Below are 27,731 nucleotides of genomic sequence, written 5' to 3'. Positions count from 1 at the left end.
CAGGTAGGGAATCCTCTCCTTATGTTCCCCTCTGTCCTCGTACCTCTTTGTTGTTCCTTCTAAACGCCAAATGGCATTATTTTAAAAGCCTAATGTAAGGAGAAGCAGATGGGCACAACCCAAATGCCGATACTCACACGGACTGCCTTTATTTTGCAGCTCTGTAGAGTTGTGCTGTGCTGGTGCCTTGAGTCCTGCTTGCAGCTCTGGACCTCGTGTCTGCAGGAGGACATAGCGGAGTTAGAGAAGGGCACTAATGGGAGTTGGGATGGAGCAGCAGCGTGCCAGGTGAGGCGGCTCCGTTTGGCGAGGGAAGGGCAGAGGTGAGGGAGGATCCAGCCCTGCTGCGGGCAGGAGCTGGCAGCACATAACCTCTAGAGGTCCCCTGCAGCCCGAATTTGTGACTGTTGGGACGCTCGCTGGCGGTGCGCGCCGAGCTGCCCGTCACCAAAGCGCTCACTCGAAGGAAATGGGCTCAAAACATCTAAAAGCTACACGGAGCAGGTTTCTTACAGAGCAGGTACTAAACTTCAGGTTTTTTTGGGGTTTTTTTTGCCCCGGGTTGTTGAGGTGGCCGGTGTCAGCAGAAGGTTTTGCGGTTGGTTTGGGTTTTTTTAAGGGTAGATGCAAGGAGAACGGGTCCATAAGGAAATCAGTCGCATTCGGTTGGTGGTGGATACGGGGCGGAGGGAAGGGAGCAGAAGGCTCCGCCGCTGTTAGCGGTGTCTGTGGAGCGAGGGGCGGAGCTGCCAGAGGCTGTGGCGGGGCTTTCCCACACCCCAGGGCTGGGAGAAGGGGTGGAACGTGACCTTCAGCTTCCCGCATGGCTGCAGCGCTTGGGAAGGAGGTGTCAGCGTTGGGAAGGGGCGGCTCAGGGAGGTTATTTGTTACCAAATGTCCAAATGTCCCCCAGCAGAGCTGGGAAAGCCGCTTCATTCACTCCAGCTGAAAGCTGTGCTTTGGCGTTAACCCTTGTGTGGCTGCTGCGGAGCATCCATGCTGTCGTGTCTGGAGAGCAAATCCTCCAGGGGCTCAGGGGAGCAGCGCAGTGTGTGAGGGTGAGCTGGGATTGCAGCTACACACTTGGGAACAAGCAGCAGTGCTCTGCACGATGTGGCTGCTGTGCCTGGGGAGCTGCCTGGGCTCGGGACACTGAGCAAATGCTTGGGTTTGGGAATGCAGTGGGTTCATCCCAGTGCTCCTGTGGCATATGCTGGGCTCCTGGCCTGCACTGCTCTGGACCCGCTGGAGCACAGATCCTGTGTTGGCATCTTGGGCGGGGCTGTGACGTGAAGCACTAGGGTGCTGTGAGGTTTGTGGGAAGGTCACATGAATGTGAGGAGCCAAGGGCATCAGGGCATGTTTTCCTGTGGGAAACAGGGAGCCCTGGCAGTGGTCCAGCATGCCCCTGTGTTCCAGCAGCAGGAGCAGCATAGAAGTCAGCCTGCTGCTGAAGGTGATGGGGCCATGCAGCATGCGCTGAAGGGCGCAGCTGCTGCACTTGCTCCAGGGAAGAACAAAAACAATGGGATGATGTCGAGTGCCACAGCCAGAGAGATGCCAAGCATCCAGGGCCTGTGCCAGGACAACAGGACACTGCAGAGGTGGATGCCTGGACCGGGGACAGGATTTGTGCCTGAGCCTTGTTGTGTTGGAGGCACAAGGGAGCTGGGGTGGGCTTGTGGGCAGCAGCAAGGGAATAAAACATGTCTCTCTCTGCAGCCCCTGGGGCATGCCTGTGTTCGGGACTGGGAGAGCTGCCTCAGCAGCCAGGGACACTGAGTCCTGCCTCTGGTGTTTGCTTCCCAGAGCTCGCCAAGTCAGCACTGGGGCTTGGCTGGCTCCAGGCAGCATAAGGAAGCTGGGAGGGTCTGGGGCAGTTTTGGGAGAGCCACAGTGATGCTGTGAATTGGGTGCATTTTGGAAGACAGAGCTCTCCCCTTAAGGCTGGTAACAAGCCAGGGCGGTGCTCAATGTGGGGCAGTGCACAACCTGCTCCTGTCCTGTGGATCTGGGAGTGGGAAACAGTGACCAGGATACAGTTACCTTTCCAGAGTGACACACAGCCCTGGCTGCTGCACACCTGGGATGGCAAACTGCCCCAGCGACACCCAAATCTCTCCTGAAGCTCAGCTCCCCTCCCTGCTGTTCCAGCCAGGCCCCTGCCAGCTGGCACAGGCTCCCTGCTCCCACCCTTGTGCCAGCTCCTCTCCCCGTGTGCCTCTGTGAGTGCTCGTGTGCTGATGCTGCAAGCAGGAATGTGGGAATATGCCCTTAAACCTGAGGCAGAAAGAGCGTGGGGACGGGGAGAAACGGGTGTAATTGAACTGGGAAATGTGTGTAACATGCCATGGGCTGGATGTAGAGTGCCCCAGAACTGTCAGGGTGCTTTGCTTAGGAGTGTGCTAGTGACAACTTGAGCCTGCTCAGTAGCCTGGCTTTGGAAAACAGCTGCGGAATGAGAAGGTCAGGGATTGAAAATACTGTAAGGATGGCAGGAAGGGCTGGAAGGGAAGGAAGACGCACACCCTGCTGAGAAATGTGGTCTTGAGGGGGGTTTTTTGAGCCATGGCAGGAAGAAGCTGGAACTGAAGAGAAGGCTGTCATGCTGGACTGCTGCAGTTAGATGGTACCTTGGAAGCAGGGAGCAGGAGGGGCTTCAGGATGGGGGGGTCGGGGGGGACATGGAGCACTGTCCCGGCCAGGCACTCGGCCTGGAGTGAGGAGCACCAGAGCCAGGGCCAAAGCTGGAACTGGTGGAGAGGCAGTGAGTGCATGCTGGGTGACTCCCTTGCCTGCCCAGCACCTCTCATATCACCTTTCCAGGGGTCTGGCACAGAGCAGCTCCCTGGCAGCCTCTGGGTAAAGCCAAGCCAGGTCTTGGGTGAAAAGCACGACACCAGACTGAGAATCCAGGACAACTTTCTTTATTGCTACCAGAAGGCTTTCACCAGTACAATGGCTCTGGATACGATACCTTCCTCAGGGCTGTGGAGAGAGCTTACAGTCGGGACAGGGTGTTCTGAGAACAGGGTGTCACATGGAGGAGACGCAGTAAAGGTCAGACTCTTGGTTAGAAGTTACATGAACACAAAACTCGAGGGTCAGGGTGTTGTTTTGGTTCTGTGCCCGATGTTGACACACGTTCCAAACCTCAGGTGTCTGCAGCCGCCCAGCACCTCACCCAGCAGTGCTGGGAAATGTGCAGGGAGAACCAGGCTCTGCACTATTCAAATGGAGACAACTAAGCCTTGGTGAGAATCCACACTGATTGCACACAGCAAGAAAAAACAAGGTTTCAGTTCTACTGATGAAAAACCCAGTAATTGCTTTCTGTGCTGGGAGAGGCAAACTAGTGTAACAGGGAGAAGTCTCTGTGCAGGGCACAGAGCACCTTTACACTCCTGTGGAAATTACTGAAGTGTGGAGCAGCTTGCAAGCACTGGTTGGGGTTGTTTTCCTGCCTAATCTTGTGTTTAAATCCAGTTTTTCAATATTATCATGTTTAAACACCCAACTATAAAGGAAAGCGGTTTTCTGTTTAAAAGGGCAAAAGAAAGCTGTGGTGGGAGGTGGGGCAGGACAGAATGTCATGCACGAGACTGACCAAGAACTAAAAGAGGAGCAGGCAGAAAGGGAGCAAGGAGCGGGAGAGAATGGGATCAGAGAGGCATTAGTTGGCTGGGAAACCTGGAACAACTCCACAGGGCTGATGTGTGAGCTCTCAGATGTGGAGAATGGGTTACAACACACAGGAGCAGAGAAACAGTGGAACCGACAACACTAGAAAGGAACAGGTTTTTGCTACTTTTTTTGTTTGGTTTTTGGGTCTTTTTTTAGATTTTTATACTTTTTTGTGTTTTTAAGTGCTTAAATAGTGGAACTATAATTAGCCGCACAAGAAATAAAATTCAAAAAGGGGTTGGGATTTTTTTTTTTTTTCCCTGGTTTTCTTTTGGCTCCCTTCAGTTCAGCCTGACAAGGTAAGGCCCCTTCTCGCCCCGCTGAGGCCACGGGCTGCCGGGTCCCGTGGTGGCACTCGCAGCTACATGACAGACACCGGCTGCAGAGGCGGGCAGGGGGACACGCTGCCCTCCTGCCGCGAGACGTCGGCGCCGCAAACGGAGCCCATGTTCTCCAGGGCCGCTGCCTCCGGAGCCAGGTCTTCGTTGTAGAGGCGCTTGATGCCATCGTAGAAGTCGTCCACTTCCATCTCTTCCACCTTGCGCTTGGCGGAGCCTGGCTTGCAGCCGCTGGCGGGGGCGGGCAGGCGCGGGCAGAGCGCGGCTGTAGCTGTGACGGGCGCTTCTGGCCGGCCGTTGTCCTGGGAGAAACCCAGCCCTGGGACAGAGGAGGGCTGGCGGTGGAACGCTCCTCTGTTACAGGTCACCAGGGTCTGCTGGAGGGGACTGTAGACATATACAGAGTTGGGCAGCAGAGAAGGCTGCAGAGTGGAAAGGTGATGTGCCACCAGCTCCCGGCAGTGGATCAGCTGCGAGCTGTCCATCTGGAGTGGGAAGACAAGCAAAGGTACGGCTGCTGTGGGATCGCTGACAGGGTGACAGGGCACAGGTTCCCAGCACTCCAGCGACCTGGCCACCTCACTTGGCAACAATGTGCTGCTGACCCCTGCCACGGTGACTTCCCCAGATACACCCCCTGCTCCTTCCTGCACCTCGTGGGGGGAAGGAGGCAGAACTTGGAGATACTAAAGCACTTCACTGTGTGTTTTTTGTAGCTGGAGTGTGCTCCCAGAGTACCTGCAAGGTTGCCTGTATGCTGTGAATGAATGGAGGGGAGCCACTAACAAGTGGAGTTTTTCCCTGGTGTATTTTCTCCCTGGTGCAGCACAGGCCTGTGTCCATCAGGGCACACGGCTCCTCCCATCACGCAGTGGAGGTGGTCAGGACTGAGACCTGGCGGCACTGTCCCTGCAGCTGTCACTCCAGGCTGAGGCCCAGCTATCCCCACACGAGCAGAACGGCAGGCAGCAAGGAACAGCAAAGCCCTGGCGGCCTGGAGCGCTGAGCAGCATCTGGCCCCGGTCCCTCCCCACTCCGTGTGCACTGCCCTCCTCACCTGTGCCTTCTGGAGCAGCTCGATGATGAGAGCCAGCCAGTCGGGGAGCAGCTTCTCCAGCTCCAGGCTGACGATGGCCAGCGCCAGCATGGAGCCCTTGAACTGCAGCAGCTGGAAACAGGCCATGCAGTGCAGCAGCTGCTTGGTGAGCGCCGCCACGTGCTGCGAGGGGCTCGGCGTGGGCAGCAGGGCCAGGAGCTGCGGCCTGCTGGACACCGCCACGGCGTGGAACTGCAGGACACAAGCACAGGGGGCAGCTGGCAGCGCTGGCCAGGCCGTGGCACGCCTGGGGAACAGCTTACACACGCAAGGGTTCTCCAGCCTAACCCTGGAGGCAACTTCTGCCCCGTGGGGAAAAACCCGATGTGCCGAACCCACCAAAGCTTGGTGCAGCCCTTCTGGTGGGACCTCCTTAGGCACCAGGCTCTAGGGCTCTGTAAAAGGTGTTCCCATCTACCCTTCTCTCTCCAGTGCACATGTAGCAGTCAGGGGTCCTAGACAAACTTCTCAGGGAAGGAGTGAGGAAAAATTCCACAGAGAACTTCAGGACATCTCCCTTGACCTCCTCTCATGCATGCATCCTGGCTCTTGGCCATGCAGGTGTGCAGCAGGCATGGATCCACACGTACAGCCCACCCGTGGGGCTTTCTCTGTGCCTGCACTCCTCCTTTCCCTGCTGTCTGGTGTTTAGCTTTGAGGAAAACCATTGGCAGTAAAGAGTTACGAGCACAACTTTCAGGAGCTGTGAATCTATGGCTGAACACACCCCAGACCAAAGGGTGAGACAGGAGGCTCACGTTTTGGATATTGCACTTCAATATCCAGAGTGACAAGTCTCCACTGGAATTCTCTGGCAAAGCATCTTCTTTCAGAAACCACAGCTACAGAGGAATTCCAAATATATTCCAAGGTCTTTGTTCCCCTACAGGTAGAATTTTTGTCTGGGTGCTTCTTGACGCATTATTTGCACTGGCAGACAGAACATCAATAGCTCTTTACTTACAATATGAAGGAAATCCAGTGGCGTTGCCATGTGAAGATCCCAGTTCAGTTTATCCAGGATGATCTTCTCCATTCTGCGAATTTCAGCTGGAGAACAACCACAAAAGCTATCCCGAGCCAACACTTTGAGTACTGGAATCCTCTGCAAAAACCGAGGCAAAAAAAGAAAGGAGAGAACCAGTCATTAGAGAAATCACTCCAAATGCTTTGTTCCTGTCCTGGTAAGCGGCAGCCAGCAAGAGCAAGCAAAGGTAGGGCTGGGAGGGAAGACAGTCCAACAATGCCACAGTGAGAAGAACAGAGTTACCTCATCTTCCTCAATGGTCTTTGCAGCGAGGAAGAAGCAGCTGATTGCAATACAGTTCAGGTACTTGGGACGGGCCTGTGGGACAGGAGAGCAGAGAGAGCTCTGTCAGTGTGATGCAGCAGTGATGCCCTGATCTTTCTGCTGGGGCATCCCAAGCCCCCCAGGGTCTCCTTCTGGATGTGCAGGCTGACCTCTGGCTACACCCTGGCAGTGGCAAGCTGTGCCAAGCACAAATCCCTGCTCCATGACGTCAGGCAGGGCATGGATCTGCCAGCCTTGTGATCTGAGTGGGCAGCACTGGACTGGAAAGAGCTCGGGTTTAGGCACTGCAGCCTAACTGGCAAAGAGAAAATCCTGAGGGGAGCTCGTCCCCTCACAGAAAAGCCACTTCACCTGCTGCAGCGGAGCTCTGCTCTGAGTGCTGCCGTGGTCAGACACGGAATGGGAAGGGAAATGGGAATTGGAAAACACTGTCTTTGCCTGGGGAAGTGTAACTCACAAAAACTTTAAAAAAAACCCTTGTGAAATTAACACTCGTAATTTCACACTACAGTTCCCAAAACTGTGGCCCAGGGATTAGTGAGGGAGAGCTGGTTCCTTCCACAAGCAAGCAGATGGTTTTTAGGCAAGGTAAAAGGAATTTGGAGGCGAAAGGGGGATTTTTTTGGTGAGCTTTGTGCATGTGAGCACCTTGACAAGAGGCTTCACTCCCACTGGCAGTGTAACAACCACTGGCTGTGGCCACATCCTCCGGAGTGGCTGGGGCTGGAAAGGCAGAGGCTATGCCTAAACCCTGGCACAGCTGCAGAGCTGAGAAGCTCCTGACAGCTGAGCTCTCCTGCCTATGGTCAGAGATGCTGAAGGCAAAGGGAAATGAAAATCCTGCACTCACACCCTGCACTTGTGCGTGCAGGTGTCCAAGGGAATGAATTCCTTTAGGGCAGGACTGGGACTGGGCCCTGCTGAGGGTGCTGTGCAGTGATTCACAGCACCAGTAACAGCCAGTCTTTGCAATCCCCAGGTCTGTTCCTGGGGAAGGGACTGGTGGTGTTCATAATAAAATCCCATCAAGAAGCCCCTGCTAGAAAACCAGGATTTCAGCTGCATCAGAGGAAGGAGCTTTGTGGGAGAGGAAAAGTGGGCAGGGAGCAGAAAGCCCCAGAGCTCACCCAGGCAAAAGCCCTTTCCCCCTTCCTGCTCACTGCCCAAAGCAATGGGCTCTGGACTCACAGTGCCACACTTTCAGTACAGACTGGCGGCTGCTCCAGCTTGCTGGAAGAAAACCTGCACTTCAGGGCATTGGCTCTTGAGGGACCTAAATCTTTGCCACCTCAGCATTACAGTAAATCAGCTGCTTTGGATTCTTAAAAATAATAACTTCCCTGGCTTGCACGAAGACATGATCAATATTTATTAATATTTAAGGGGTGAGTTAATGAATTATGTCACTTATGTCCTACCAAAGTCTCTCACATGGGAAAGCAAGGGCATAGGCTTGGAATGCATCCTCCAGCTGCCATCTCCTAAGGGATACTGCTTGCCCAACAGGCTGGTGGTGTGGTGTGAGACACGTGCAGATGAGGCCACGGATTGCTGAGCACGCAATGTAACCGAGCAGATGTGGTAAGAGAGCCTGCCAAAGCCTGACTTCACGGCTGCAGCCCAGGGGTTCCAGGTTGGAGCACACTGTGTGGTCACCTGGCAGGTGCAAAGCACAGCTATAGGGGCCAGAGGGGCAGCAGGGCCCAGCTGCAGGGAGCCCAAATGTTCTTCCCCCTTTTTAAGCAGCTTCTATGGAGGAGTAGCCTGAAACTGGAGCTCACTCCAGTTGGGTTCAACAAAGCAGGAAGGCACAGCTGACACATGGACAACCTGCACCTGTGTTTGCTTCCCTTTCTCCTTCCTACCTCTTGGCCATCAGTCCAAGATGGAGTCCATCAGGCCGTAAAGCAGATTAGTAGGGAACTACTCCCCCAAAAGCCATTGTCTGTATTTCAGCTTTCTTCACCCATTTTTCTTCCCCAGTTTCCTGCACCACCCCCCTTGCTAGGCTCAACCTGTCCTCAGTTTTTTTTCCAGCTGGTTTCCTGCTAGCAGGTGCCCCAGCATTTTAGGGTGGTACAAAGGGGCAGAATGCAGCCACAGAGGTGAGCAGGGCCTGTCCCTGGTGTTACTGGCCTGGGGCTCCTGGGCACTGCCTTTGCCTTCCCGAGTCAGCCCAGGCTCTCCGAGTGCCCAAACCCCCCCAGCTGTGGCTCGAGCACAGCAGGTGCTGCCCACCCCCGTGTGAGCAGGGCGAGGCGGGGCCGGGGGAAGGAAGCATTTCTGTTTGCCTGCACTGCTCACACCAACCGTGCGCCAGGGCAGCAATCTGTTCCAGTCTGTGGCGCTGCAAATATTTACCTTTACTGCTGCTAAAAACCTGTCCAAGAGGCTGATGGCCAGGGCAAGCGTTTCTGGGTAAAGGTGGAACTGGTACTTGAGCTTGGCCAGCCACTGGATGACCTCATCCCTCTGCCTTGGAGAAATGGCTACATCCTGGGGGAGAGAAAGGATCAAAGGTGTTACCTTTGCATGAGTGACTCAGCACAGAAACAAAGCCTCCTTTGGAAAGGGGGAGCCTGGAGCTAGTGCCAGTCACCACTCTGTTCCTGCAGTTACTTACCCCATCCCAAAAACCTGCCCTGGAAAAGACAACTTTCCTTACAGCAATCTCAAACCTCACTCCAGTGTCACTGTCCTCTTTTCTGGGGAAAAGAGGATGGGTGACTTGTAGTTTGTCAAGCACTGGCACCCTTAGCTCCAGAGTAGTTCCCAGAACTTTTTATTTAGTTATTATTTTTTAACTTGCTCAGTACCATGTGGGTGTACAGCAATTCCCAGCTGGAACAAAAGACCCCCTTGGCAACAGCAGAGTGGAGGGAGTGTTGGGGTTTTGTGCAGAAAGGTTTATTTTTTTCCTCAAATTATGGGGACTTTTTTACCTCATACCTGTTACAATAAAGAAAATTGTAAACAGCTGACAAGGCTGTCAGTAGCTCAGGTACCTGGGAATGGGGAGGCAGCAGCTACAGCTTTACCTGCAGTTTGGGTTTGGTGTTTGGCCTGTGTCTCCCCCATTGATCGGTTTGGACCGCAGCTGAATTTCAACCACACGCACAGCTCAGACATTGACACAAGATCCTTCCCTGTGACCCAGTCCAGAAATATCTCCTGCTTTCCTGGAGCCTTTCACATCACCCAAGGAACTGTCTGGTCTCACTCCAATGGGGATTATTGGGGATGATCAGCCCGGGTGTGTCCAGAAGCATGAAAAGCCGGGCTGTAACTGCCCCCAGTAATGCCATGAGGGCAAAGCATCAGGAATTTAGAAAAAAAGCACCCCAATACTGACACCAAATAAATACTTTAGGCTGCATCTACCACCGCAGCAGCTAGGTGTACCTTGCATGGACAGTAACAGTGCCCATGTTCTGCCCTGAGCCCTGGCAGTGCCCCGGAGTCACCAGCACTTTCTGCTGCTCCACGTGGGCCCCTGCCCTCCGCTGCTGCTCAGCTACAGCCTGGCTCTTGAATAACAAGTACCTGCTGTTTTCTCCAAGGAACACTGGTTCTTTCTAAAATCACCGATGCAGTTCCAGGGTGAAATGTGAGCCCCCCTGGGGGCAGCAGGGCCCAGGAGCACGATGAGCACACCACACTCCAGGAGAGGTTACTGAATGCTCTGCTCTAGGTGCTCCTGAGAGTGGGAAGGGACCTGGGCTGTATCCAGGGGAAGAAAGGGGAATGCTCGAGGACGGGGTGGAAATGGCACCTGTGGTGTTCCTGCTGGGGAGGGAGGGCTCTGCCTCAGCAGCCTGGAAGGATTTCAACACCACCCCCCCCGCCCCCAGCCCCAGCTTCCATCCCTGGCAAATCCCGTTCCTGCTGGATCCCACCAAAACAGGCAGCAGGTGAGGTGTTCCCCTAAGAACAGCATGGCTGGGAAGAGTTAAGACTCTTTGTGCTGCCTACTCCAGACCCTATATGCAGATAAAGGAGGATGGCAGAATCCCCTCACAGGTTGTTACAGCCTGGTTCAGGACAGGCAGCTTCCCACACAAACACCAGGCTCTATCCCTTTCTCTCAGAGGTGTCCCTGTGTGTGACACCCTCAGAACACAAATAACAAAATGCAGCACAGGAAAATTAATTAAGCAGCGAGGTCACTGATCCTTAGTTAATTGAAATTAAAAGCAAAACCGAGACACTCTGGGGGCTGAAAGTGAGAAAGTCCCTTTGGGTGGAAAGTGAAGGTTCCTCCTTGGGGCAGAGGTACTTTCTGTGTGTCATCCCTGCTCCAGACAGGAGAACCAGGGGCCAAGATGTGGGTGCTCCTGGAGGGCAAGCACAGAGCAGATCATCTCTCAGGATACTGATCTCATATCTTGAGACTTATGGAATATGTAGGCTAAAATAAATATTATCTGTGAAGTCAAACATGACTCTGTTTTACTGGTGCCTAACTGAGAGAAAACACCTCAGCTGATAATGTTTTCTGTAATGTCTCCTGTCCCAGACCGGTGTTCTGCTCTTTCCCCACCTCTGTTGCTGCCTGGTCCCTGTGGGCACCTGGGCAGTGAGCAGGTGACCTTTATTAGGACTGGAAATAAGCTGAGCTCTCTAGATTCCTCAAGAGCTACAGAGAAGAAGTGGGGAGACAGATTGAGCCACGGCAGGAAAGAAAGGAGGCGTGACACAAGTGACACTCTCTTTCTATAAAAAATAAATTCAAAAATCTCCACTGATGTCCCTCTCAGCCACCAAGTTACTGGGTAACAGGAAAAAAATCAACCTTTGACCAGTCTTTATGGCTCCATTTCTCAAGCTTAATCCCAAGAACACTCCTGAATGTCACCTGCATCTCATATAACCCATGGGGGAGGAGGAGGGTGGGGAGGCAAGGGGAACCAGAAGGGAAAAATCCAAATCCATACAGAAGCAGGAAGAGGTTCCAAACTCAGCCCACTATTTTTTTCAGGCTGAAAAGCCTTTGTGAGATCTGGCTTTGGTATGTTGCACATACCCAGAACACTGGCCTGCGTTTAAAGGAGGGAGTTGGAATTTTTATACAAGAAGTACAAACAAAACAGAACAATCAGGTACATGAAATCACCAGGGACCAAGACTCTTAACAGATTCTGCACCCCATCCTAAAAATGGAAAGTCTCCCTGCTTCTTTAAATGTGTGTTTCTTTCTTCCTGTCAAAAACCTCGACTGTCACATATTTAGAAACTGAGTTTGTTCTGGTTTTAAACACCATAACAAAAAATGTCTCCTTAAGAGTCAAACCAGAAAGTTTTCTCCCCAGAAATACTTCCCTAGTGTCTCCAATCAGATCACTGGATGTCTGCAGACGCACCCAACGTTTTGTCACTGGCAGAGCAGGTGAGTCCATTAAACCTCCGTGCAGCTGATCCACCCTTGGAACAGGGAATGGAAAGTTCCACATGCTTGGGGGTGCCAGACCTGATCCACAGAAGGATGCAGATTTCCCCATTGCCACGGGAAATAAACAACACTGTCGTGCAAGGGAGGTCTTAGGCTGCTGCAGCTGCTTTCAGGAGAAGGCAGTGGATGTTAGGGAATCTGATCTTCTCCCAGATATTACAGAAAACAGGACAATTCACATTGCATGTCCGTGCCTGCACCATCGTCAATGTGAAGGCTGGGGGAACAGGGGACAGTTGGACAAGCTGGGTGTCCTGAACCACAGGAACAGAGGGAAATGTGTGCTTACAGACAGGAGTGTTCTCAGCTGCCCCGTGGCCTCCCAACTCCGGGTTTCCCCCACGCAGGCAGCTGAGTTTATGCTCTCCTCTCTCCCGCTGGCCTTCCTACATCTCACACTCACACATGCAGCTTCCACTCCCAGTTACTGATCCCTTGCTGCTACATCCCTTACTGTACTGATAGTGTCAGTGTCTGAGCTGGCATGTAGGAAAACAGGAAGAAAAAGGTTACACCAAGACAAGAGTTTTGGGGCTGGAAATCCCAGGAGCAAGGGCAAGCACAGAGGAGGGATTGCTGGGAATTCTGCCTGAGGCACATGGTTTCTGGGCCACTAGAACCAACTTCACCAAGGCAGAAAGGCAAGCACCTCATCCCTGTGAAATCTTCACCCATGAATCTGGTTTGGTTATACCTGAGTCCCTACCCTATCTTGTTATCCTGTAATCTTACCTCCCTGCAATATAATCACCCCAGGAGCGCAGCCAGCAGGGAATGACAGGCTGCTTATAAGCCAGAGTCTTAAGATGTTCGTGCCTCAAGACAGCCACAGCTACAACACACTCCACACCTCTGACAACCAGATCACTTGTTTGAAACATGGATTAACAGAACTAATACTGAGGCCCTTAAAATATATTTGTTCCCACCCAACAGCAGCAGCTTCTTATTTGCCAGACAGAGGAAACAAACACGACAGGGATTAGCTCTGATGGCAAGCTCACTTACCTGTGTGAAGGTTTAATGTGGTGCAACAACAGCAAGCCTGGATCCGGGCCCTCAGTGTGATTATTTCAGCCCAACCCAGCAACAAAGGGCCAGAAATTCTGTGACAGCATCCTCACATTCCATATTTTGTTTCAGACAGAGCTTTGTGGAGCTCACAGGTGTTTGTGAGTGCTCAGGTGGGACACTGCCTCCTCCCAAAGGAGCACAAACTCACTCTGGGCTGGGTGAGGCCATGAGCAGCTGGGTCCAACCTCCCTGCAGCACACGACAGGGCCTGGACTACGGAGCCCCTGTGGGCTCTTCCACCCTGAATTTTCCTCCAGTCCTGTGAGAACATTCCTCACTGCAACAGGCCAGTGCCTGGCTCTGCCTCCCTTGACACGAGCTTGCACCCTGCTCTATAAATAGACCTGCTGGACTCAGTGGGGTTCTTCCTGGAGCAGGCATCACATCAATGCTGCCATTAGTGAATTGCTCCAAGAAAACAAAGCTGCTTTTAAGAACGGTTGCAGAGGTGGCGCCCAGCAGAAACAGGGCTAATGATCCCCACCATTTGTACAATGAATTTAATCAGGACAATGTATATGTGTGTGCTGTCATGAGCCCAGCAGAGACCTAACCCATGTGCTGTGCAGTGTGTTCTGCACCCCTGGGGCAGGTGTGTCCATCAAATAAAGAGGGAATCGCTTCCCTCAGAGGCTGATTCCCCAGGTGTCAGGAAATGGAATTGCTCCTGAACACCTCCAGTTGCCCCCACACCAACCCCCACCAGGCAGTCTCCTGCCTCTGCTGGGATGGATGATGTGAAGGACAGACATTACCTGATTGGGCTGAATTTTCGGCACATGTGCTTTCCACATTTGAGCTTCCCTAGAGATTGCCATCTCCAGAAGGAGAGACAACCTCTGGCTCTCCAGGGCTCCTGAAAACTTCATGGTAACCCTTGGATCCACCTGCCACCCAGCTGGATACAGCTACCTGCAAAACCAAAGATAGCTGGGTGAAACACTGAGCTGTGCCTGTGCAGGCAAAAGGCGGCGCAGAGGGGAATAAAGGTGCAGGAAATGGAACTGTTCCTGCAGCCCTGGCACAGCCTCGCTCGGCAGTAACAGCCTGTCAAAAAACCTGTCCATTACAAATGAGACAAAAGGCAGAGAAAAGGCTTTTGCCCTTTATTTCTTTAAAGACAACAGATTGCCACCTGTTCTCAAACGGAGAGGATGATCTGATGGAAAAGCTTATTTAGGTAGTAGTTCTGAGACTGCCTACCAGGACTATGGCTACAGATTCTTGGCAGTGTTAACTCATAGGCAAAAGAGGGAAATGGTAAATGAAGGGTAAATCCATGGGAAAGTTATTGAAACTCCCGATTCTCTGCATGAGGCCTTGTGCAATTCCCCCAAGGTGGATTTGGCCAAACAGTAACCAGGCATTTTCATGTGAATACAACAGTCCACGCTGTATTTACAGGAAATAAGCAAGGTGCTGACTCTGAGAAAATAAAACTGAATTCACAGGGAAAACAATCCCTTATCATAAATAACGACAAAAGCAGCTCTGAGCAAATGAAGATTCAAGGTGCTTTCCCGGAGCTAAAGGAAACCTTAAAGATCAAGACTGACAGAGAACAAATACTATTTTTTGTTCACACACCCTGCACCAGGTATAAACCACACTGCAGTCCCACGTAAGAGTCCAAAAGGTTTTAAGTGGCAAACAAACCTCAGGGCCCTCTGTCCTGAACAGGAACCCCTTCTATATTAGATTTCTATATAAAAAAATCTTGCTCCATGAACAAGGGACAGCCTGTACTGGCTTGACATATCCCTATATGAGATGTCCAGGTGTCCCTGAATAGACAGAACACCTGGGAACCAGGAGACCTGAAAAGGACTCCTGCAGCTCTGTGGCGTGTCTCTTCTCACCAGCCCCCAAACGGCCACTGTGGGCTGAAAAATCCTTATGAAAAATTCCTCTCTTGCCCAAAGGGAGACGCTGCCTAGGGAAGTGAAACTCCAGAACCTCCAACCACAGCTTATTTACATGCATTTACTCGATCATGCATTTGTTTTTTAAACCGGGGGCTGATCCTGAGGACACTCGCTGTAAATGGGGCTGAAGGGGAAACAGGGACACAGAGTCACAGCCTCCCCTCCAGCTCCTTCCTCAGGGGCTTCATTAGCACCTCATGAGCCTCCCATCAGAGCCACAGTTTTCCCTGTGGCCAGTTCCCAAAGTCTGGATCCTTCACCATCTCACGGCAAAGCTGTGCCAGGCACTGCACCAGGTGGAATGTGGCAAGGCTGGGAGCAGACCCACGGCAGAGGCTGAGGCTGGGAGCAGTGCTGAGAGCCGGGGGAATGGGAGCAGCTGACTACACACTTGTCAGGAAAAAAGCAGGAGCTTTATTTAGCCTGGCCATGTCTCTTCATATGAAATATTGATGGTTCTTCCTCAGTTTTGCAGGAAGGAGAGAGTAATTAGCCAACCCCCAAATCACTGGAGACAGCCCAGGGAAAAAATTCAGGCTGTTTTCTTCTGTTGTAACTGATAAAACATTCCCACCATGTTTACAACACAAATGGGTTTCACAGGCCTCTGGAAGCAGACAGGAGCTTTTAGTTACCCTGATCCCCTCTGAGGTTGTCCCTGTGCTACCTCGGCTGGTCAGTGGCCCCAGCAAAATGCTCGGGTGTCCCTGGAGCCACGCCACACCCAGGGCCTTGCAAGGGGCATCTTTAGTGAGCGCTGCTGCCAACTGCTCTCCGGTTGCCAAGGGCAAAAGAGAGGGGAAAATAACCTTTCCTTTGTGAACTAGGGACCTAATTCAATTGAGGGCTGAGGCACAATAACCTTTATAAGGGAAAAGAGAAGAGGAATGACGCTTGAAAGTTTCCCTTGGAGCAAGAGTGGTGCGCAGTTTTCCAGCAGAGAGCACAGGCGGGAGCCTGGCCAAGCAGCCCAGGGCTGAATCCAGTTTGCATCTCCATTTACATTGCTCTCCATCAGATAAATGCTGCCATTGGAAAAAAAACGCCAGCAGGACTGTGTGCAGCCTTCCCAAAGCACAAGGGAGCACAGGCAGAGCAGGCTCCGAGAGGATGAGGAACAGCAGGGCTGGCACAGCTTCCCAAAACCCAGCACATGGATTCCTCTCTGCCCAGCTCAGGACCTGAGCAGCCCAGAAAAGTGGCAGCAGCACTGCAGAACCCTTTGGTGGGGCAGCACCTCTCGGACAACGGCGGGGCCAGCAGGAGGCCTGAGCCTGTCCCCACACCAAACACTTCCTCCAGCCAGAAACTTCCGTGTTTTTCTGCAACCGAGGCACCCAGAGCTGGAGGAACTGCCCAAGCTGGGACAGCCACCATTAACTAACTCACCCCAGCTTTCTGCTTCTTTCCCTGATTTACAATTAACCTTTAGCTCCACGGTGCTGGCTTTTTGGGTTTGGGGCTTTTTTCCCTTGTGGTTACCTTGGGAGTTTTTCAAGCACTGTTCAAACAGTTCCTGATCTTCACTGGAAGGTCACCTGGCTGCACTGAAATCTCTTAAAGAACAGCTGGGGAGTTACTAAAGGAGAAGTGAGCCCGGTCAAGGCACTGCCTTTTATGCCTCCTGTGAGGAGCTGCAAGTCGGATCTTGCTCTGAAATTAGAGAGTCAAAACCTTGGTGTGAGGTTTTCATTTGTGAGAGGCATCAAAAATCACCTCCTTATCCATGGTACACAACCCCAGCTGGTCCATAAAATACAGATCTCTCATCTGCTAAAGATCTCTCTTTGGTCCAGGTTTATAGCTACCTTGACTCAAAGAAGTGCCTTTCAGTTTCCCTGGAGAGATTTTAGGCTGCCAAGTGCTGCAGGCTACAGTTTCCAAAAGCAGTTTCTGCAGGAATAGGGGCAGATGACTCCCTGACCAAATAACACTTCATAGTTTAGGGGTGCATTCATGTGGGATGCAAAATAGAAGAGCTTTTTTATTTTTAGGTTTTGTAATCACTTGCAGTGACTGTAAGAAGTGCCTCCTGCACCCAAAAGATTCTGCTCCAGGAACATACTATCCACTAGAAGGACAAGCTTCTAACACAGCTCCTGATTTTCCTGCCTCCAGCTGCAATTTAACCATCCTCACACAACTGAACTACAAACAAGATCACTGAAATAATTGAGGGCAGTAACAAAATCCTCTTTGATTCTGATGGTGGCTTGTTTTCTGTTTGCTGGCGGGGGGGAGGTTGGTTGGTTGTTTGCTTTTTAAACACAGCTTATTTTGTAAACAGCTAACAGTGTTTCTAGGGCTAGAGACAGACCAAACCCCATTATATTTGTTTTGCACATCAATCCAGGTGGGAGTTCTGAACAAGGGCAGTAATTCCAGTAGAGCTGAAGCACCACACCAAATTCTGCAGACCTCATATTTTCAGGGACCAGCAGCCAAGTCTGCTTCAGCTTTAGCAAGCAGTAGTAAAATCTCACAGATGACCTGCACACAGATTTTTCTGGGCAAGGGGGGAAGGCGAAGCAGAAGGAAGAGAGGAGGAGACTGAATTCCTCGGAGCTCCAGCCAGCCATCTGTGATTTCAAAGGATCCAAGCCTACTGCTAGCAGAAATGTCTAACTGCAAGTTGTGATTAGAAATTTCAAAGCTGTGGCCGGGGGCTGGGATGGATGTTAATTTTAGTACCTGGGGCTTTCTCTTAGCTTAACTCTTTCCTCGTGCCCCAGCAGTGAGGCAGTCTGGAACTCTGTGCTGGCCAGAGGGAAATGCCAAAGCACAGCCCAGTGTGACAGCAATAAATGAACAGATAACCAGTGTGGGTTCAAATCAGCTGGTTTGGGATGTACAAAATAAATGGCCAATGGAAACAGCTTGACAGTGTTGTGAGACAATAACAACTTTTCAAGCTAAATAGCTGGGAAAAGTACGTTTGGGAATGTAATTTCAAACGTTAACACCTAAGTAAACCAGTCTGTTTGGAGGAACAAACTGCCTTCTGGTCAAATACCAAGCCCAGTAAGAATCCTCCCCAGGAGCAGCACTAAGTGACTAAGGGCCTGCAGGTGATCTCACACCTTTAGCCAGCAGCTCCTTTGAGCCGTGCCTAAGCCCAAATTCGGAAAGAGGCAATTTTCTGGAGGCTGGGAGAGGAAGAGGGCCCTTGCCACTTGTCTGTGACTCAGCCCGAGCTGCCTCCCACAACCTGGTACAAAGGCAACGCTGTGAGGTATTTTGGCAGCATCGTTCAGGCGGGCTCATGTACATCACACACTCGCCACTTCTGCTCCTCCAACCAGATTTTTCCTGGGAGTGCAAATAAAGCTGACCTCATTTTAGTGCTGGTTTTCCAAACAGATGAATTTTTCCAAACATTTTAAAGGAACCTGCCAGCTAAAACCACGGGTCGAACAGGGAATGCAGAGCAGTGTTTTGATGGGAGGGAGGGGAGGGGTTGTTACATCTTGTTTTGAAACAGAATTCCCAGGGTCCTTTTAGCAGCTAGGAAGGAGGAGCCCTCTGGAAAAGGGCTGTTAAGAGATCGCTGCTCCCCTTCATTCCCCCAGCCTTGTGACTGACGTCAGAGGTTTGCTGTTTACAGGAAACTTAAAATTGTATTTTCCAAAGTAGGAACTTTTAAAAAACAAGGTAGAAGATGAACTCCTGACTGAACTTTCAGACAATGTCACCATTCTTCCCTCCTGGTGAGATGGGTGTAATTCCAGACCCATGCCCGCCCCACTCCCTGTGCTAGTGGCTCTGGTAGGAAGGGCCAGAGGAGGAGGAGGAGGAGGAGGAGGAGGAGGAGGAGGAGGAGGAGGAGGAGGTCTGCATTTCCTTTTTGTCTGGCAGCTGCCAAGATGAGTCCATTCAAGCAGCCTTTGCCCAGAGAGGTCTTTGGTCAGTAAGGGCTTAAATGTTCCATGCCACAGCTTTCAAGTGGTGCAAACAGGCTGCTTTAATCACAGCTCTTTTCCCTGCTGTGGCAGCAACAGACCAAGCAAACTGAGGATAAAAGGGAAACTCAGGATTCAGCCCTAGGAGAACAGCTCCAGCTGCAGAACGTATGTGTTGATACAAAAAAGGAGATGAAACTCAATATATTTTTGTGAGTTCTGCTCCGAGATTTTGGTTTATTTGAACCTCAAAATGAATGGAAGATGTAAATTCCTCACAAGGTTTATACAAATCAGCCACTGGACAGATTTCAGTAGGAATGGGCCCTGCTATTGTTTGGCAGCAGAGTTTGTCCCAAGGCTCAGAAACAGGTCAGGAATGTGATCATTTACTGTCTGAACTGGGGTGTCAGATCAAGGACAGTCAGCCTGGGACAATCACAAGGGTCACATGCCAAAAAGATGGTGCCATCTCCTTGTTCTGAACTCAAGCACCAGACAGAATAAAGCAAAGAGAAATGAGTGCTGAAATGACCCCATTATTTTTATGTTTCTTCCAATGTAAATGACAGATAAATCTGAGACAGCAATGGCTGAGCCTTGTACAAATTCCCTGTGCACCACTGGCAAAGGAATGAGCAGCTCCCACAGGCAACTCACCAAGGTTTGTATGGCAGCCTCTGGGTTCTGCTCAGGACTCTCTGGATTTTGGGGACAAGGTTCAGGACTACTGGGGAACACATGTGAACTTCTGAGAACCTGAGGGTGTTGCTGTTGCTGAGCCACTAAATGGAGGGCTCAGCAGCAGTCTGAGGGAACCCCAGCAGCTTCCACAAAGCATCACCAGCTGCCCCTAGTTAGGGAGAGCTAAGCACCCACTCAGCAGCACCTGGGCTCAGTCTATGTAGAGGCAGCTCGAGGCAGCAGCAGCCCCTTTCCCAGAGCTGCTGGGAAGGAGGATTCTGGCAGCCCTGCTCCAGCATAGCCAGTCTCAGGCATGGTGGTGGCACACCACCGGGCCATTTCCCACCAGGGAGTGCCCAGGGCCTTGGTCCTGGAAAAGGTTTGGTTGTCCTGGAAGAGCCGTGGTGCCAAGTGAAGGAGTTTTAGGAGGAAGTGAGCAGGCTGCACCACATCAGAGTTTCATGGGAGATGGACAGACAGGATTTTCTCTGGAGCTCGGCAGCTTGCAGAACCTCAGCCCCATCTGCACCAGAGAAGCAGGCAGCGGTCACCTCCACCACCAAGGTAAGAGAAGTGTCAGGGGAGAAGGGCAAGGATGGAAGCAGGCACTGAAAGGAAACCTTCTGCCCCACCTCAAAATTTTTAACTACAAAACAGGTTCAAAGCATGTGGGGTGAGATGACAGGAAGGCAAAAAAATAACAATAAATGCTGCTTAGGTGGGGTCACTTTCAGCATTTGTATGTAAGCAAGGCCAGATCTATGAGGTCCCATTCTGGAGAAATCCCACACACCCCTTCTGGTAGGGAAAGCATTTTGGGGTGCTTCCCTGAGGTGTGTGTCCGCTTACGAACAGTGTGGGGATGTAACATGGAGAGAGAGGTGTGTGCAGGTGAAAGAATACATTCTTAGATCACAGAGATGGTGGGATGGCTCCCATGACCTGGGAGTGCTGCAGAGGAGGGGTACAGGCTCTATTGCCAGGAGGAGATGCTGGTGCCGTGGTGGCTCCTGATGACTGTGATTTGTGCAGGCAGAGCACAAGGAACCCAGGAGCACCCTGGATGGAGGGGTTCCACCAGACCCCCAGCCTCTTACAAGGAGGGGCCTGTTGGGATTTGTGAGGGTCAGAGGCTGCCTTGACTGCAGTGCCCATGGGATAGTGGAGGCAGCTGGGGATGAGGTCAGACAAAAGCCAAAGCCCAGCTGAATTGTGTCTGGCAAGCTGTGGGAGAGACTACAGGGGCTTGAGCACTTGGGTAGCAAGAGGAAGGCCAAGGAGAGTCTGGGCAGACTCCTGGCTGGAAGTAGGGTGTGGATAAGCAGCCAGTGATGTGGATTGCAGAGAGGCTGAATGATTGTGTCCAGAGGGTGGCAACTGGTGACCTCTTTACTGTGGGGGTGACAGAGCTTTGGCTGGGTTGCTCAGAGAGGCTGTGGAGTTTCCATCCGTGGAGGCACTGAAAGAGTGTTTGGGCATGGTGCAGACTGGGGCCTCAGACAAGCGGACCTTCAGAGGTACTTTGCAGCCTCAAGCACTTGGGGATCCCAAGGGCTAAAGGCTCAAAGCAGCCCAGAGCAGCTTGTCTGTTCTTCAGGCAGCAGGAAGGCTTTAAAATTTTTAAAAAAGGGGCAAACCAAACCTGGCGTTATGTAATGTCTCACTGGTAGTCTCCTCAAAGCAACACATGCAGGACATGATTCACTTCTCCCATCACCAACGTGACTTGGTATAAATCAACAGTAACTTGAAGGAACTCACTCCAAGGAAAACCAACCTCACAAAGTAGGAGGGAGAGCAGTAATTTCATAAAATACGGCCAGAGGCTTTCAAGCCCATAAAAACTAACTCTCTAGAGGCAAGGGCCAACAGGCACTCGGAATTTAAAGCATCATGCAGCACCTTTTGGGTAATATAATCCCCTGAAACCAAATAAATACAATGCCTCTGTGGGCAAAAACAGAGGCAGGATTCAGCAGTACCTCTTCTTGTCTGTTGGCAGTAGTCAGTCATTAACATCAATGAACAGTGATAAAACCAAACAAGTTTATACCCAGTTCAACATCCACATGCAAAAAATGCCTGACTACAACGGCTTGATTCCTCTTGACAACAACAAAAGAGAATTTTGTCTGAAAGCCTGTGCTCACCAAGGCCAATATTTTGCTTTGTAGATTCTGACTGGCTTCAGGATAAATTAGTGATTACAGCTAATATCAGAATACAGTGTGAGGCAGTAAAAAGAGATAATTATGAGGAAATGAGGAATTATCTGCTGTTGAGACAATAGATCAATTATGAGGTACAGCACAGTAGCTGCAGAGCAGCATTCTTGTGCTCTGAGGGTACTGCCTCCTCTTTCTCATCAACCAAAGAGAACCCACAGTTATAAAGCTTAATTATCCTCCAGGAGCTCCAGCTTGCTGACTAATTAGCCTCTTGTTGAGACAATGCAGGAAAGGATATAATTCCAACTGTCCACTAAAACAGCATGGATCAGGCACAGCTCTGGCTCTTCCCCGTGTCTTCATCTCTCCTGTCCTACGATAGCCTTGATATAACCAGTTCTGGACAACCTAAAACCAGTCCTGAGCCTAAAGTAAACTAAACCCAGACATGGGAACTCGGGGGGGGGTAGAGATGAAGGGGAAGGAAGCAGAGTGTCTGAGGCAGTCTGCACAGCAGCTGGAGTGCTCCTGCTCCCACAGCAGTTGTGTGAATCCTGCTTTGCTCCTGCATACACTGCATGCACGGACACACTCGCAGGGCTCCCACAAATGGAGACTAAGCAGAGCTCGATGGTTCGGCCGCATGGCTGCACTTAGGAGCATGTCAACACCGAGATTTACAGTCAGAGTTATTTAAAAGTGTAAAAGTTCAAGTTTTTAGGAGCCAAGTTCTTGTCTAACAGACCACTGTAATCAAGTCACCCCAACCAAGAAAACAGGGTCTCACTGTGTGCAGTGAAGAACCACCAAAAAGGTCCAAAAGCCTCTGGCAGATAGATTCCCATCAGCTCCCATCATCCTGGTAAAGATGTTTGGTGTCTGGGCTGCTGAGCAATATGGAGCATGTTATTTATGAGTGAGCTTTTAGAGGAGTTTATGGCACAGCAAGTGCAAATACCCACTGTGGTTAATAAATGAGTGTCGATAATACTCGCAGTCAGCAAACACAGGAAGGGAAAATGTCAGACCACATCTGCTTTGTACAGAGACTGGAGACACCTGAGGTTTCCATCCATCTCAATGACTTCACTGTGCTGTTCTGGCTTTTGAGAATAGTTTCTTTGAGAATGCAGCACAATAATAGCTATTTTCAATATAGCAGAATCTCCCTTAAACTCCACCTCCCTGCCTTTCCTGCTGCTTCTCTGGAGTGTGCTGCTGAGAAGGTCTTTGGTCAGGAGCTCCTCAGGCCCCACAAAGTCACGGGAGCAGAAGAAAAATGGCAAATGCAGGCAGGTTCCTGGGCAAGTTAGTTCTGGGCACACATTCTACGTACTGCAGGGGAGGAATTCAGATCCCACAGCCGTGTTACACTCCATCTGGGGATGTAGGTCTTCTTCACTCATAGTCTGGTCCATGCTCAGGCAATTGAGTCCTAAGAGTTATCATCTGGCACACAAAAGATGACATCTGGTTTTCCTGAGGCCACGGGTCCTGCCTGACCATTTTAAAATCCCTCAGTGTAGCATAAACTGTAGATGTTTTTATCTATCCCTTCCATCACCCAGTTCAAATGGATCATTTACACCGGCGTGATGCTGAACTTTATTTCCTAAATCTAAAAAGTGCCTCGTAAAAACACAGTGATTAGACCTGTGCATATAAATGCTCCCCAAAAGCCAATTCAGCATGAGGTGGAGACTAATTACTGCTTTAACCATTGCATGGCTGCAGGTGTGCACGGGAAAGCGTCTTCCAGCAGGCCCTGAGGGAAGGCACCATTCACCACAGAGACGCTGCTGGAGGTCTCATTTCGGTCCCTGCATGAGGGATGCTAAGAGGCAGGTGAGCACAGAAAGGCTGAGAATGGAAAATGAAAGGGGCTGTAATTACAGAGGAGATGCTCAAAGCTTTACAAAGCTGTAAACACTCGGTCCACCAAAAAGCTTCTCCCAGGGCAGGGAGAGGAGCAAAGACAGCAGCACTGAACAGTGTCACGCCTGGACTGACCCCTGATTAAACTGATAAATGTAGGTACATGTTACCGGGACCTGAAAATAGGAAAACAACTCATTCACTCACAAATACTGACTGCATCAAAGGGTTACTGTAAGATGGAAGACAGGTCTGGAAGCAGGGAAACACAGCTCCCAAGGGCCAGCCAGAGAAGTGCCGTGCAGCTCCTGCTCACGCGGGCTGTCAGCAGCACGGGCTGCAGCTCTGTGACACCCCAAACGTGGAGCAGCGGGAAAGCCCAGCCCCGGCTGGCATCCAGCAAGGAGGACCTTGTGTGGATGGGATCTGGACAGGGCAGGGCTCTCACCACAGCCACCAGCAGCATTTTTAAGTAGGGTCCCAGACCAAATAAAGCGCAGGGCTTGGGAATACAGAACAGACACAGTAAAAGCAGCAGCTAGGATGAGTCCTGCCACATCAAACTGTGTGTAACTTCCACGCAGGGCTGAAGGATAATTAAAACTCTGTGTGTGTATCTGTATACACACCTCCCCCCTCCATGTGAAAGTTCAGTTCCTGCTGGGGAGAAGCCAAAAAATCAACTTCCCACATCCCACGCCGAGGTCTGTGTAGGCACTGATGAGAACAAGCCCTCCTCCTGCCCTACGAGCCAGCCAAACTACTTGAAAACCAAATCTGAATCGTTTGCAGGGATCCAAAATCCATCCCTCAAGACAAGGAAAAGATGCCACGATTGGGTTTTTGATTTACAGGCACCCTCACCTTGCCTGACCTGGGCTCCAGGTGCAGCTGCAGTGGGGCAGAGCTGGGGGGCACAGCTGCCACCTCAGCAGTGAAAGGGGAGATGCTCCCCTTTCCCGAGTGTGTCAAGCACCACTTGCATCTTGCTCAGCTGAAACACATTATTAAAAAAAAATATCTCCCCCTTCCGTCTTTAAAAGGGGCTGTGCCATGTACATGCTGTTGCAGCACACCACAGAAAGACAAGTCTAGGAGCAGACAAAGGCTGATGCTGAAATAATTTTTAAATTCAGGCTTGAATCAGCCTGGTGTCTAAGATCCTTATTTTAAGAGTGTAAAATGGGGGATTGTTCCTTTTTCTTTTCTTCATAGAGTCAGAAGGGGAGGATAGGAGAGGAGGTTTTTCTGTGTTCAATGGACAAGCTTTCAGGATAATTTTTTCTGTTCCTCTGCTTTCTACCATAGACACAAAAACACTCGGCAATCTCGCTCCCTTCAGTTCACCCTTCTGGAAATGGATTTAGAGCACACAAAGCTGCTCTTACTTCAAGGGAACTTCTTCCATCGCAGCCGGGAGAGCTAAGAGGAAAGTGGGGAGAGAGCGCAGCCCATCTCTGCACATGAAGTACACGGAGACAAGAGAACAAAACCCAAAACCAGGAGGCCTACAAGGAAACTGGAGAGAGACTCCTCCTCAGGTGCTGTAGTAATAGGACAAGGAGTAATGGGTACAAATTGAAAGAGGGGAAATTTAGGCTCGGTAATCTGAAGAAACTCTTTACAAATGAGGGTGGTGAGACACTAGAGCGGGTTGCCCAAGGGAGGCTGTGTCCCAACTCTGAAAGCGTCCCAAGCCAGGTTGGTCAGGGCTTGGAAGAACCTGGTCACCTGGAGGTGTCCTGCCCACGGCATAGGGGCTGCGATACGTAATCTTTAAGGTGCATTCCACCACCTCAACCTTCTCGGGCTGCAAACGCGGTGCGTCGCGCTGTGCCCAGTCACAGCTGGGGCAGAGATGCGCTGCCGAGCCCCTGCGCGGGGCGGGGGACAGGGACCCGCGGGCACACAGAGCACCGCCGCAGGATGCTCTGCGCCCGTACAACCACGGCGCTGCCCGGCACAGCCCCACAGCCCCGGCCCCTCCCGGCTCTCACCTCCCCTGCGCGGCGGCGGGGTGCCCGGCGGGGCCCGGCCATCAGCACCCCATGGCGGGGCGGCGGCGCCGGGGCTCCTCCGCGGCGCTTCAGCACCGTGCGGGGCCCATGCCCGCGGCGGCCGGCGGGCTCCTCATGTCGCCATGACGGGAGCGGGAAGGGTGAGGGGGGATCTGTGCGGGCGGGGGAGGGTTAGGCGGGCCGCCGCCGCGCGGGAGGGAGGGAGGGAGGGGGGGTTAAATTAAAATAAAATAAAATAAAAATGAAAAGGGAGGGGAGGGGGAGCGAGAGGCAGCCCGCAGCCAGCCGCTTCCCGGGGGGTTCGGGGAGGGGAAGGGGGGGAGGGAGGAAGAAGCGCCGGCGAGGCGGCGCGAGCGCCCCTCAGCGCGGAGCCGCAGCACCGCCGGCGGCGGACAAAGCCCCGCGCCGGGGATCTGCGAGGCCGCCGGCGGCTGGGGGCGGCTCCCCCTTCCCCGTTCTCCCCTCCCGGTTCTCCCCTCCCTGTTCTCCACCGGCCCGGTGGCTGCGAGGAGGAGCGGGAGGGCGGGGGGCGGGGGGAGAGCGGGGACTCTTTTCCCTGGCGGAAGCATCGCGCGGCTCGAGCTGCGGCGCCTGCGCGGCTCCGTGCGGTCGCTGGCAGAGGCGGGGGGGCTCCGGGCAGGGGCGGGGGACGGTGGGCAAAGTGGCGTTTGAAACACTGGCGAAGCGACGGCAAAAGGTGTTTATTTGTAAGTTAACTGTAAGTTAATTGCGAGTGAGACCTCGAGTTGTGCCGATCCTCGGCCAAAGTGTCGTGGTCTCGCCTGTTCCTTGCGCATCCCGTGTCTCCCAGCCTGTGTGTGCTGGAACGGAGCTCCCTGTGTTATCCCTGGTGATCCCTTATTTACTGCGCTGCAAAATGTAAACAGGGATTTGCCCTGGACTTCATTTACTTCCTTAGGCCTTCCCCGGCACTGAGGCCTGCAGCACTGTCCTTTTCCTTGTTTCCAGGCTGTGTCTGGCATTCCCACTGACAGCACAAGATGCCTCAAGTGCTAGGGAAGCTGAGCTGTTGTCTCACAGCTCCGTTTATTCCCCGAGAACTGGACAAGCTTTTGAGCGTTTACATCCTTTTGTAACCTAGGTATTTGTTTTAAATGGGTTTGTGGCTGTGTTACAATACTGTACAGCAAAGACCAGGAAAAGAATAAATACTCGGCATGCAAATCCTGGCACGGTGATGAGTGTCAGAATCTTGCTGCACCACCAGAGGTTGAAATGAAGAGATAAAAGCAAGAAGTTCAGAGCAAAGGCAAATTGTTTTCTTTAAACTCCTTCCAGAATCTCTATTTATTGGCTGTTCAGACAGCACACAAAGGAGGATTTCCTCCAGAGATAATAAGCACAGTGACATAAATCACCGAGAGAGAACACAATTTTTTTTTCTATTCATTTTCCAGCAAATTAACTCTGAAGCAGTTCGCTAAAAATTCATCCATCTCAAGCTTTTCTTTAACCCTTTCCCTAGTAACATATAAGACTGAAATAAAAGGCTATTTTTGCTGCAGCAGCTTCCCTATGCTCAGGGTGAATGAACTGTTTTTCAAATCCAAGCCTGTCATGTGCTGCTCCCTTTCATTTTTATTAATTTTTATCTTGAAACAGAATATGACTTCTAGAAGGCGTAGAGAAGGGCAAGTCCTGGTGGAATTTTATCTGGCTTTCCCAATTCTATTCTAATTCTTTTGGGACTCGTTGCCTAAGAGTCAGTGTTTAAGAAGTCTGTGGCAGTTTTCCCAAATCCCAGTGGTAGTTTGTGTCAGTGACCACAACCAAGGGATTTAGTGGCACTGCTGGGAAGGAGATGGAGCATGAACTCCACGTGTTTGGGCCTCTTTTGCAGGGAGAGATGCAAAGAGGCAAAAGGGCTTCGTGCTGACAAGAAAGGCAAGGGTTAGATGGGATTTTAGAGGAAATCCTTCCCTGTGAGGCTGCGGAGGCCCTGTCACAGGTTACCCAGAGAAGCTGTGGCTGCTTCTGGATCCCTGCAAGTGTCCAAGGCCAGGTTGGACAGGGCTTGGAACAGCCTGGGATAGGATTGGCAGGGGGTAGGACTGGAATGATCTTTAAGGTCCCTGCCAAGCAGGGATGCAAAGGTTACTGGTAATTTTCATACCCACCCAACTTAGGTGCACTCAAAGTTCAGCTCGGGGAGTTCAAATCTACGTGCACACAGCAGCCTCAGTGCAAA

The 27,731-nt window shown here is 51.7% G+C and overlaps 2 protein-coding genes across 4 annotated transcripts in view; one reads left to right on the top strand and one right to left on the bottom strand.

Annotated features, from left to right (window-relative positions):
* Window positions 1-10,867, top strand: part of SEPTIN11 (septin 11) — a 63,901-nt gene extending 53,034 nt beyond the window's left edge. The window contains exons 10-11 of one of the 2 annotated variants that reach the window (XR_014955265.1): window positions 160-4,530; window positions 4,739-10,867. Coding sequence is in view for 1 of the 2 variants with exons in the window: in XM_085579453.1 (XP_085435579.1) it covers window positions 160-235 (76 nt within the window). In the remaining variant the exon portion in view is untranslated. Of the gene's footprint in view, window positions 1-159 lie in introns of both variants that reach the window. The other variant, XM_085579453.1, reaches the window with a different exon arrangement.
* Window positions 2,912-26,084, bottom strand: CCNI (cyclin I). Of its 2 annotated transcripts, XM_021531584.4 has the most exons (7): window positions 25,502-26,084; window positions 13,709-13,865; window positions 8,792-8,926; window positions 6,389-6,463; window positions 6,083-6,223; window positions 5,080-5,310; window positions 2,912-4,507 (listed from the first exon to the last, which is right to left on the bottom strand). In XM_021531584.4, the coding sequence occupies exons 2-7, from the start codon at window positions 13,820-13,822 to the stop codon at window positions 4,046-4,048; spliced, it is 1,158 nt and encodes a 385-aa protein (XP_021387259.2). In that variant the 5' UTR covers window positions 13,823-13,865; window positions 25,502-26,084; the 3' UTR covers window positions 2,912-4,045. The 2 variants fall into 2 exon arrangements, with proteins under 2 accessions (XP_021387259.2, XP_021387260.2); XM_021531585.4 differs by lacking the exon at window positions 5,080-5,310 and having other exon boundaries at window positions 25,502-25,844.
* Window positions 26,085-27,731: the final 1,647 nt, after the last annotated feature.

The sequence above is a fragment of the Lonchura striata genome, chromosome 4 (assembly GCF_050655825.1).
Source record: "Lonchura striata isolate lonStrDom1 chromosome 4, ASM5065582v1, whole genome shotgun sequence".
NCBI lineage: Eukaryota > Metazoa > Chordata > Aves > Passeriformes > Estrildidae > Lonchura > Lonchura striata.
Note: the sequence above shows the minus strand (reverse complement) of the source record. Positions and strands in the feature narration are given on the sequence as shown.